This window comes from Diabrotica undecimpunctata, chromosome 7, assembly GCF_040954645.1.
Source record: "Diabrotica undecimpunctata isolate CICGRU chromosome 7, icDiaUnde3, whole genome shotgun sequence".
Classification (NCBI taxonomy): Eukaryota; Metazoa; Arthropoda; class Insecta; order Coleoptera; family Chrysomelidae; genus Diabrotica; species Diabrotica undecimpunctata.
The window spans coordinates 63562428-63575540 of NC_092809.1; the positions used below are offsets into that span (position 1 = coordinate 63562428).

The 13113-nt window shown below is 33.2% G+C and overlaps 2 protein-coding genes across 11 annotated transcripts in view; one reads left to right on the forward strand and one right to left on the reverse strand.

The window, feature by feature from the left end:
- The window catches only part of Dh31 (diuretic hormone class 2), a 710452-nt gene that overhangs the window by 371097 nt on the left and 326242 nt on the right, over positions 1–13113 (forward strand). The window lies entirely within an intron of this gene.
- The window catches only part of LOC140446789 (uncharacterized), a 52571-nt gene continuing 42648 nt past the window's right edge, over positions 3191–13113 (reverse strand). For 2 of the 3 annotated variants that reach the window (XM_072539377.1, XM_072539378.1), the window contains exons 2-3: positions 12304–12508; positions 3191–3667 (exon numbers count right to left, since the gene is read on the reverse strand). In XM_072539377.1, the coding sequence (XP_072395478.1) occupies positions 3382–3667; positions 12304–12508 (491 nt within the window). In that variant the 3' untranslated portion in view covers positions 3191–3381. The remainder of the gene's footprint in view (positions 3668–12303; positions 12509–13113) is intronic. The other variant, XR_011951499.1, reaches the window with a different exon arrangement.

Sequence of the window (13113 nt, forward strand, 5' to 3'; positions counted from 1 at the left end):
TTTTTGTTTTCATCGTAAAATACGTCTTTAAATTTTTTGTAAAGACTTATAATTTTATATTTTTCTTCGTTATTCAAGTGCGAAGTACGTATTTTGTTTTCGTTAAAATGCGTCGTTGGAATTTTTACTATATTATAATTACAGAAGTTCTCAACTTCAATTCTCTTATTAAATTTCATAGGCATAGGTAAGTCGAAAGTGTCTAGAAAGCCGTTTTTTGCAACGTGAATAGAATTGGGAATTTTGATACCTTGAAAGTGTCTTTCACGCAATAAAACTTCACCATTATGAACGCTTACTGGAATTTTTTGGTATAAAGTTTCAAATGGAATGCTAACGTGAGGATTCTCGAAGGTTAAAGTATGAGTTGCGTAGCTAATTGTGGCGTGGAATCTTTTCAGATCGTAAGTTCCAAGGAGGAGGTCAAAGTGTTGGCTAAAATCAGCAATTTTTACGTCGAATGTTTGTGGAATTCCATATTCTAGGAATAGTGGCGTCTTAATATTTAAGTCGTGCTTGGAAGTAATTTTCATTGACGTTAGCGAAAAAGGTTTTCGATAAATATGATTTTTATCAAATAGTTTGAGAGCTCGCGGATTTAAAATTGAATGGGAACCGCCGGTATCGATTAAAACGCGTAGATGTGTTTTGGGCGTAATGAAGCAGGGTAACCCAGGGGAACTTTCGATATTATATAGGTTTATACAGGGGGTGGATGATCGTCTAACGGGATGGCTTGAAAATCCTGATGATTTTCATCATGCAAATCGGGCTCTTGTTCGGATTCGTAATTTTCGAAATCGTTTTCGAAATATTGGGTATCATTTGAGTCTATGTGAAAATTGTGGCTTCTATTAGTTGTAATTGTCATGGGCTGATGGTTTCTGGTTGTGGTAGTTTGAACACCGCTCATTGGAGTAGCAAAATTTGGTTGGGGTCGAGGAGCTTTATATTTATTTAGTCTTTGTTGGTTGTTTTTCGGAACATTGTTTCGTTGGAAGGATTGATTTTGTTCGTGAGAACTGAAATTTTGTCTCTGAGGGAAATTATAGTTCTGTTGTGGAGTAAAGTTAAAATTGGGCTCTGTGTTGTGAGTTGAAGGTCTCACATAATTTGAATGCGTGGGTTGGAAGTTTGAGTATGTGGGTTGAAAGTTTGTGGATCTTTGATTATTCGAAGATTGATAGGGTTTATTTTTGAGTGGGGCCTTTTTGTTTTGTTGGCTCTTAAGGAAGTTCATGTATTGTTGTTGATTTTTGTGGTTATCGTAGGCAATACACTTTTGAAGGGCTTCTTCTAGGGAATTTAATTCAAAATGCGATAAGTATTCGCAATAAGGCTCGTTGATTCCGGTACAGAAAGTTTTGAGGGCAATGTTTTTGAAGTATGGAGTTTTAAAAGTGACTGTCGCGGGATTATCGTTTAAAGTGATGTGTTGGAGTAAATCATTCAGATTTGTAGTTATTCTCTGATGATAATTATCGTAGGATTCACTATGTTTTTGGACGGTAGTGGATAGTTGTGTTACTAATATGTCTTCGGAACGTCTGTCTCCGTATTTAGTTAATAATGCTGGACGAATTTCTGTCCAATTGGTTTTATTAGAATAGTTTAAGAAATTTCTAGGTTCTCCTTTAATTCGAGATACGATATGGGAATTTAAGATAAATTCTTGGGACGGATTTAAATCTTGGGTGCCTAAGAAAACTATTAAATTATCTACTGCTTTGATAAAGGTGGAGAGGTTGTCTCCAGAAGAGAATTCGGGCAGAGTTGAGCAAAGGCTAGCAATATCGCTATTGGTCATCGGCATTTTGGAACGTAATTTAGATGCAGGCTTAGATTTAGAGGTTTGTAGATTTCTTTTTATTTTTAGATTTAAACTGTCGAATAGTAAACTTAAATTTTCGATACTATTTTGGGAAATATCATTCAATGTACTCATAAAATATATGCAAAAATATAAATGCAAGTATATATAAAAATTCGTTGAAGTAAAATAATATAAATTCAATAAACAATAAATAATAAATTCAATGTAAATGTTTAAGAATTCAATTAAAATAATAAATGCTCATAAACAATGGTAAAGAAAGGAAAAACTTACGCAAGGATGATCGTGTTTGATTTCCAATACATTTTTCTCTTTTACCAGGTTCTTCAGGATTTCATTAAACTAATGTAGACCAGGAAACGACTATGTTTCTGTATGAAATATCCTGTTCGCAGCGCCAGAAATGTTTCTTCGACGTCGATATTCCCAAAAAAAATCTTTATTTCGAAAATAAGTTACAATTTTTGAGAAATTCTACAAACTACTACATTTAATGATTTAAAGTTGACTATTGAAACATAATAATTACAATAATAATAAAAATATTGATTTCTTCCTATTTATAACGTCGGATATCGGAATCTGCTGATTCTTAATAGTAAGGGAGCTTATGGCTACATTTCTATATATATATATATATATATATATATATATATATATATATATATATATATATATATATATATATATATATATATATATATATATATATATAGCTGAGGCTGTAGCTCTTCTCTCTCTATGATTGTCCTTTCTATATTTTTAATTTCCATACTTCTTAAGTCTTCTTTTCACTTCCAACTCTTAACGGATTACTCTTTTCTCTTCTTATTATGAGTCCATACCATCTATTGCACTTTTATTGCTCTGACTATGTTGTCTTGATCCATTCATTCTTGTATTTCGTGATTTATCCATTGTCTTGCATACTCTTCGTTCCCCCTTTTTGGTCCCAGTATTTTTCAGATAATCTTCCTCTCAAAAAGCTTTATTCATTAAATAGTTGCAATAAAACCGATGATCACCTGCCACCAGTTTACCATAACGGATTTTTAAACTATGATTTCTCAAACATTTTATAATAATCCTTGTATCGGCATGTAAGTGACATGTATCTAATTTCAATTATACTAAATTGTTTTTCACTTAATTTTTATTTAAATAATTTAAATTCACATTTGATAATAACACACATATAAAATTGGCATAATTGCTGTAAATTCTGTACCAGACAGCATCCTAATATGGGTTACTATATTTTCAACATTTGGTTTACCATGTACCGTTGATCTGAAGATGCATAGCAAATTATAATATGGGAAACCGGTCGTTGTTGGTAGAATAAATTGATTGTAAGTCTCATTCTTTTTATTTTAATATTAGTATTATTATTTATTTTTACCCATTTAACAAAAATATCTTAACAAACTCTCATTTTAAAATAACAAGCGACTTTGGTTAACAAAAAATGATATCATCACATACTAAGGAATATGATTATTTCGCTAATCGTAGACAAAATTAAAAGAAAAGTTAATTATTAATTGTTAATTGAAACAATCTAAATTTAAGCTTGAAGTCGATGTAGGTTCCCTAAGTTCCTGAAAGAGAATATCAAATTTGTTGTGTATGCACTTTTTTGTACATTCCTTCGATGACTTAACTTTTTTGCTTTTGGGTTCGACAAAAATACAGTTGTCGCCACAGACCTGGATAGTACGAAGCTCTGAATCGTAGACAAAGTAGTTATTGAACCCTGTTTCCGATCCTTTGTTGTAAATTACTAAGTCAGCATCGTTAAACTGACAGCCACGCCTATGATTCCATCTGAAGCTAAAAACATTTTTCTTTATTAAATAACTTTTTCTGATTATAAATTTTAAAATTTTATAGTAGGGGAGAATCGCCCAAAACGGGGACGCAGGGTAATATGGAGACATTCAAAATTTCAGTAATAGAGTGGGGAATTGACTGCCGAACGACGCGTGGGGCGTGGGTGATCTTAGTTGCCTACTAACCAGTTTGCAGTAAGTAGCCGAGGTGTGAGCTTATGTTTGTTGTGTGTACAGTCGATCAAAGATTTTTTGTGATTTGTTTATGATTTCAACTTGCACTATTGGTTGGTGTTAGCAAGGTACATTGAAATAATCAATTTCGGTAAGTAGACCGTTGTTTCCGCTGTCTTTACCTACATTTTCACATAATAAATCTTAGCATTTTAGCTTCGATACGCCATATTTTTTTAATTAAGTCATAAACGGGCCAAATGGGGACGGTAAGGATAGCTCAAAACGGAGACATATTTAAATATAAAGTTATTATTGAAAAAAGTCTGAGTCGATACAAAAATTACTGGGGTAAGAATTTATGCATTAAATTATCTAAATAATTATGTTCTTTTTAAGATTTCAACATGTATACAAGAAAAAGCGACAGACAGAGTTGGTCCAAGGAAAGTATGATAGTCGCCATTCAAGAAGTGTTAAAAGGCAACAAGGGTTACAGAAAAGCGTCGAAGCTGTACGCTATTCCATAAACTTTGAAGCGCAAAGTAAAAGAAGCTCGAGAAAAAAGATTGAGTTTGATAGAAGCTGCAGAAAAAAGATTGGGTAGATTTAAAACTGTGTTTCCGAAGCGCAAGAAAATGAACTTGTGGATTATATTTTATATTTAGAAGAAAGATTGTTTGGCCTTAGCTAACAGATTTAAGAAAACTAGCTTTCGATTTAGCCGTTAAAAATCACATTCCACACGTGTTTAATGAAGATAAGAAAATGGCTGGTAAACATTGGCTTTATGGCTTTCTAAGGCAGCACTCCGAATTGGCATTACGTAATCCTTAAAAAACTTCACATTCTCAAGAGCAGAAAGTTTTAATCGAGCAGCAGTAGAAGAAATCAAGAAATTGTTTGATTTGCTTGAATCTTTATGTACGCAACACAATTTATCACCCAATGATATCTACAACGTAGATGAGACCTTCATTATGACTGTACCTAACAAGCCTTCCAGAATCCTTGTTCTGCATGGTAAAAAGAAAGTGGGTTCTTTGTCCTCAGCAGAACGAGGTGTACTGGTGACCTTAGAAATCCGTATGAATGCTGCAGGGAATTTTATGCCAGGGATGTTTGTATTTTCCCGTGAGAAAGCAAATTTGCTCTTAATGAATGGTGCCCCACCAGGCTCATCTGCAGTGTACTATGAGACTGGTTGGATTACCAAAGAAAACTTTATTGTATGGTTTAAAAAGTTTATTGAGTTTTCTAATCCCGGACCTCAAAAATCAGTGCTGCTTATTCTTGATGGTCACAGTTCCCATACCAAAAGTTTAGAACTCCTTCATCTTGCCCGGGAAAATAACTTTATATTATTATGTTTTCCACCACACACCACACATGTCACTCGATGTCTCATTTATGGCACCACTTTGTACATTGTATGCACAAGAGGTTAAAAAATGGTTGCTTAATCACCCTGGTAGGGGTGTTGCAATTTATCAAATTGGACAACTAGTCAATGCTGCTTTTTCAAGAGCAGCTAATGTTTAAACCGCAGTGAAGGTATTTGAAAAAATAGGAATATATCCTTTCAATAGAGATGTATTCCTTGATTACCTGTTTGCCCGTCAGATACCACAGAACAACCAAACCACAATTCTGAGCAGCAGATATCATGCGCCACTACTACCAACACTACAAACCATAGAACAGAACATTCTACTTTTTTAAGTGTGCCTTCTAATGACGCTTCTCCTGAACCTTATAATGAAACTTCTCCTGAGCTCTCTACTTCATCAGGTGGGTCTACGTCACCCAAAACAGCTTTTTTACTTTCACCAAAAATTTTGATGCCCTCCTTCAAGAAAAGGAGCGTGTAAAAAGGGAGGAATAGTAACAAGAATAAAGGTAAAACTGTCATATTAACATCGTCACCTTACAAGGCTGAACTAGAGGCCGAAGAACAGGAGTGCCAAGAAAAACAAGAAGGTAAACACAAAAAAGACCTTTTCAACAAAAATAAAAAATCTGCGACTTCCAGTGATAATATATTAAAAAAAAAAAGAAAGACTAGAGAATCAGTCCTGCTACTGCCCAAGAAAATGAAACAAAACAATGGTTTGTCTATACGTCCTCTAATGACGAATAAGCTTGCATTTTTTGCACCAAGATGTACAAAAACTCTTTCGATCAGGAAGGTTCGATTCGGTGCTGCAAATATGGTGGCTGGGCACATGAAGCTTGTTCAAGCTGTGAAGATGATGATGACACTTTTATATGCGATTTTTGTTTATAGTTTGATTTTTATTTTTTAATACCGTTCATACTGTCATACTGAACATACTGTATAATAATGTTCAATACTTCATTACATGTTTAATGAAAAAATAACCTAATATTTCCATGTACCCCATTTTACCCACCTTTTCTTGAAAAACGAGGTATTTGCACATTACCAAAAATGTCTATTTCTGTCCTTACGTAATTTTTGTTAAATACTCGATATCTGTTTTCTGGTACATAAGGACACACTTTAACTACATAATTATGTAAAATATTTTATTTATTACAATATTTCATTTTATGTCACAAATGGGGTCTCCATTTTGGTCAGCTCTCCACTAAACATTAATTATTGTATTTATTTGCAGCAATAAAGTAACACTTTATTGTACTGAAAGAAGAAGAATATTATCTACCGCAAATAATAATAAAGTTGACTAAAATTTAATGCCAGTGGTCGATGGCAGTAATCGATTAGTTATTTAACAAAGTGAAAAAAAAGTAAAAGATGAAAGCGAAACCACACTGATGTAAACATCACAGAATATGCAGTATACATAAAGAGTTATAGCCAAAACCTTTAGTGAGGTTAAAGCAATAGGTAATGTGAAAATAGTGAATTTGTAGAAATCGTAAACAGACAAAGAAAAAAGTGAAAAATTAAAAGAAATATTGGTAGTGTAGAGATAAGTCTAGATGAAAATAACAGATGGTTCGTGGGAGAGTTAAGTAAAGTATGCTTATACTGATATAAAGTTAGAAGAACTTCTACAGAAGATGTTATTTATAGATTCCTGAAGAAGAAACGGGGTACGGGAGATACTATCATCACAGTAAAAGAATTGCTTAGTCAGGAACATATATTAAATCGTTTTGTAGTATCTGCTCCTTTTAAAAACCAGGACGAGATGTATTAATCTGATTTATGGCCGGCTGGTGTGGGGATAAAAATATTTCACATGAACCAGTATAAAGATTTTTTTTAACAATGGGTGAAAATGTTTAAAAGTAAAAGCAAGTGAGTGTGAGAAGGTCATGAAACCAAATGCTGTAGATGATCCTTAATTTAAAAAATGTTCTTCATCTAAGTGTCAAGAGCCTGAGGGTGGTGCAAAACAAAAGAACAAGTTAACGCTATTTCACATTATACATTTAATAAGGAATAAAACAAATGAATTTGAAATGTTCTTAGCTGATAAAAACTGTGACATTATTTGTGTCACAGAGCATTTGCACACAAATGGAGATATTGAAGCCTTACATAATATATATAACAGACTATAGATTGGCTGCAGCGGGTTGCCGAGACAGCTTAGGTTGAGGTTCAGCTATTTTTTAAGTGCATGTATACTTTTAAATTAGCAAATGAAAAGAATTCCATGACTATTGTGAAATCTGTAGAAATCGGTTGTGTTTTTTTATTTAAATTATGTATAATTTTTGTTTAGAGGCAACCATCTGCTTCTTGAGATATTTTTCTGGAAGTAATGGAGCAATCCTTGATTATTGCTCATCATAATGGCAAAAAATTGAGTATGGTTATCAGATTAAGTAAGGTTATCCAAGGTAGTTAATAAGGGTCCCCCCGACTCTTATGGATTAACCGATGGACAAAACGTATTTTTGAGTGGAGACCAAGGCTGCAAGACTTACGCTGCAACCACAAGGGTTATTAGCGACCTAAAAAATATAATACAGGTAAAGGTAGAAAAAATTACAATAATTGATACAGTTCTGAGTCTTTAAGATAACTTATTGTGTTTTTTAATATTCATGTTTTTTCCTAAGACTTGTGATGGAACAGACATGAAGTCAACAGTGATATTATTATTCTTTAGAGGAATTATTTACCGATGAGTTCTTCTTCCGATAATGAAGTTTTCACTGTAGAGAGTAAACCTATGTGTTTGCCAAGTTTTCGTATTAATTTGGTGCTTATGGTTTTCAAACTTTTGTCGATGTAGTATGAATGTAATTCCGTTAGAAACTTTATAAGTACATAAGAGTCTTCTGAGTACAATTTTGTTACGCTGATTATGTCTTTTGATCCTTGTATATTTTCGAATAGATCCACTACTTGATCGAAGCTTAACAATTGCTTTTCCCTTTCTACATATTCTCTAACTGGTTCCAATAACGTTTGGAGATTTGGTATATCATTTCTTAAGTTTTTGTCATCAGTTTTGGTTTTTTTCTTTAATTGAAGCTTAGGTTTTTCAAAGTTTTCTTCGGAGGGTGGCGTGATTGCATCTTCTAGGGTTCTTTTTCCGGTTGCTTTGTTCGAAGTTACTTGGGGTTCGTAAGAATTCAAATGTGTATTTTTATTTGGAGGTAAGTGTTGACTTGTTTCGGGTAAGGTTGATTTATGTTTTTGGGTATTAGAGGATGACTCAGACGATGTAGGTGTTGCGATTGTAGTGTTAACTGAAGAAGTCGTCAAATGTAATAATGTATTTTGTAGTGAGCACTGTTGGGTTTGGTTTATTGATAAATTTGGGATTGCTACTCTTTGTAATGTGGTTTGAGAAGACGTAGTAAGTGTGGAGGGAGTGGTATTTGAGATTGCGGGAGTATTTTGTAGATTATCTTGTTGAGTATGATTTATTGATGAATTTTGTCTCATTTCTGTTTGCATTGCACTATCATTGTGAGGATGGTTAGAAGGTGAAATATTTGGACAATTAGCTGCCTGGTGTCCAGTTAATTTGCATTTGAAACAATTTTCTTTTTGGGCTATAAATATGCGGTATGATGTTTGTTCCAACTCGATAATAAAAGATTCAGGTAGTACAAAGTTGTCTGGAAAAGGTGAAACGAAAATTTGTCTTCGGAAGCTTAGAATATGACTAAAGGCAGGATTGGTTGCTCCTATCCGTAGATATGATATGTCTGAGAGAGGATTTAAACCTAGTTTTATTAATTCGTCCATTATTATGTTAGAAGGTATGCTTGGACATACATTGGACAGAATTAATCGGACTGATGGAGTTATTAATCTTCTCGCTTCTAGTATGTTTCCATTTACTATTATTTTCTTTGTTTCTGCTATGAATTTATCTACTAGGTTTTTGGATGATAGATATATGCATATTCTACCGTTTGATATACGGGATGCGAAAATTATATTTTTCGGTTCTATATGCTGACTCAATCCTTCAAGATAGTCATTAATTGTACAATTCTCTAGAGTGTTAAACAAAATAGCTTGATCTCTGCTTGGGATTAATATACTACGTGGTTGACTAACTGCTTTTGAGTATGATGCATTTTGTGGTAGCTGATTGGAAGATGACATCTTTTAAATGGATTTTAAAATCCGACTAAAACCGATGCTGTTTTATAGCTTTCGTTGTGATACCAGTTCATGTAAATTAGATAATACTTATAACTGATTGCAGTTGTTTACTTAAATATATAAATCCAAATAGATGAAAAAAATATATTTTATCTACTCACGATTCCAATATTCAGTATACAAATCACTTTCACTTTTATACTTAATTACTTTTCTTAAGTTATTAAACCACTATAAAATTAACTTCTTTGCGAGTTATTTTAGATTAGACTCGAACATGATTTTGATTTTAATATACTTAATTCACTATTTACATGTTCAGAACTGAAGAAATAATCGTTTAAATATTTAAATTTTTAAGAGAAACTTTGAAATGCGTCTAAACACTTTGACAGTTTTTTGACGTCTCATTTTATACTATTGCTGACGTATCTAAGTGCTTTATTGCAGAATAACATGAATAAATAGCTTAAGGATACAGAAAATGCAACCAAAGTTAACAGAAAAGCAACCCACACCAATAAATATTTAAATCACCACTCAAACAACAACGTAAACCTCACAAAAGGAATTATTAAATCATTACCAAAACAAATCAGTCCAAAGCATTTGCTCTAATAAAATTATATTTCAGAAAAAAAAACCTGCTAACAAAAAATTATTATCCATTGTCATTTATAAACAAGGAATATTTCACAAGATTTAAGAAAGGAAACAACAAAATACCACAAGCGATTTAGAAATGATCACAAAAAGCGATTTAAAGATGACAACCATAGAGTAGTTATGATGACATATTAGAAAAATTTAGATAAAAATAAGTAAAACATTACAACATTCAAAACAATCAATATACGGAGATACTAGAGAACTGCGTTTATGAAATACCTTATGAATGCAATGATTTATATGTGTGAGAAACTCTAAGACTACTAAGTTCCAGCATAAAACATATGCAACACACAATACATAAACATATACATAAACACAGAATACTCAAGCGCATAATATACAAACAAATAATACACAAATATACAAAATAATCAGAATTTGATATCATTTTGTAGGTAAAAACACCAACCTCATAATTTTCAATTAAAAGCATAGCTATTTTCCTACAAGATTTTCTTCTTCTTAACATGCCATACACCAAAGTGCGTAGGCGACTATCTCATTACTAGAATACTGTTCTTGGCGGCGTGACACAGCTCGCCTATATTGTGTATTCCTGTCCATTCTTTAATATTTCTTACTTACTTACTTAGTCCTAAGCCTTTCTACCGTTAGGTGTAAGGCTGTAAGTTAATATTTCTTAAGCAGGATAATTGTTTGCGGCCGGCTCGTCTCCTACCTTCGATCTTCCCTTGTAGGATTAACTGTGGTATTTCATATTTTGCTCCTCTCAATATGTGCCCAAGGTAACCAATCTTGCGTTTTTTAATTAATTTAAAGAGTTCTCTTTCCACGCCGGCTCTCTTAAAGACGTTATCGTTTCGAACTCTATCCACCCAAGGTATGCGCATCATTTTTCTTAATGACCACATTTCAAATGCTTCAAGTTTGTTGATAGATGTTTTTTCCAAAGTCCACGTTCCCATGCCATAAAGCAAGATGGACCATATGTAGCACTTGACCATTCTGTAGCGTATTTCGAAATTTAGGTTTTGATTACATAGGAGCGGTCTGAATTTCACAAAAGCTTGTCTTGCCATTTGTATTCGGGTTTTTATCTCTTGTTGTGGATCCGATTGGTCATTGATTGTGGTGCCAAGGTATTTAAAAGTTTTCACGCGTTTTATGCGATCGTCACCTATGCATATTATCGGGTTTTCTGGAGGGTTTCTGCTAATGACCATATATTTCGTTTTCAAAATGTTCAAATGTTCAAAATGGCCATATTTTTTACCGATGCTATTCACCCTATCAAGTAATAACTGCTGATCTTCCAATTTATCAGTTATAATCACTATGTCGTGCGCATAGCGGAGGTTGCTAATTGGTATGCCGTTCACCTTAATGCCTAATTCCGTGTCTTCTAATGCTTCCGCAAATACATTTTCAACATATAAATTAAAAAGCATCGGAGAGAGTATGCAGCCTTGGCGGACACCTTTCCGGATTTCAAATTCATCCGTATATTGGTCTTGATCAATCCTCACCTTTGCCATTTGGTTCCAGTATAGATTCTGAATAATTCTGATCTCCTGGTCAATGTTGGCCCTATGTAGTAGTTCCATCATGATATCATGTTTAACATTATCAAATGCCTTCTCGTAGTCGATGAATGTGAGGTAGACATCTTTTCGTTGATCTAAACAGTTTTGTATTAAAGTGTTCAAACATAAAATTGCCTCTCTTGTTCCTAGTCCTCCCTTAAAACCGAATTGTGTTGACCCGCTAAGTTCTTCTAGTATCTTGTACATTCTTGAGTGTAATATCCTAAGGAAGAGTTTCAGCAAGTGACTCATTAAACTGATTAAGCGGTGTTCATTGCATTTTGTGGCGTTAGCTGTTTTTGGGATCATCACAAAGGATGACTGCAGCCATTCTCGCGGAATGTAACCAGTATCATAAATTCTATTGAACAGCTTTACCAAGATTTCGATATTTTCCTCGTCTAGTAGTTTTATTGCTTCTATACTACAAGATCTATGCGTAAGCAAATCAGTTAACCGTCAGTTTTTAAAATATTAACCACTATACAACTTGCCTCATTTATAATTATACATACTATACCTCACTTTTTTTGAAAACAATTTGCAAAGTGAAAATCAAAACGTTAAACAATCGATTGTAAAATGTAATTTTCCTTACAATCTATTGTGGCTGAATCCCATGTAAACATATATTTAACCTAGATAAGCCCCAAGGCAATAGTTTCAGAATCTACTTACTTCATATTATTTGCTAGGCGCAAAAGGTAGGATGGTTTTTTAGAATCTGAATGACAATTAGGTTCAAGTATCCAATCATAATATTTTAATCCCTTCTCTGCGTACACTAGATTAGCTCCACCTTTTGTTGTATTAACGCCTAGGAATTTTCCAGATTTAATGTCCTTAATCTTTACTAGTATGTTTAGTGATTGCTGAGTTTGTCCTAAAATTGTATTAAATTTCAATTTAGTAATAAATAAGTTAAAGTGTAAGTCGTTTTCACTTATTAATATAAAATCTAAAATGGAATGGTCATTATACATTATTCCGTTGCATAATGTTATTTCAGAAACCTTCTCCCGATGTGCAGATGTTTCCACCTTGCTTGTATCTAAATTTAAAATAAACTAAAAAGAATCAAAACAAAAAAGATATGAGATAACTAAAAAAAGAAGAAACAAAGCCAATATATCATGTCACATGTAGAGAACTTAAGAGGGGTGAGAGAGGGAAGAGAGAGAGAGAGAGAAAGAGAGAGAGAGAGAGAGAGAGAGAGAGAGAGAAAGAGAGAGAGATAGAGAGTGGGAGAGAGAGTGAAAAAGAAATCCTGATAGCCTGTGTCTGAATTAAAAACAATAATTAATCCAACTGAAGACAATCAAAAAACACAAAATAACAGGCAAAAAAGCATGGATGACAGATGAAATATAAGAAATGATGAGTTTTAAGAACACAGCATAAGAATAAAGATAATAGTTAATATAAAGAAATTCATAAACAAATAAGAAGAAAGATAGTGATGACAAGGAAGAAATGGCTTACATAAAC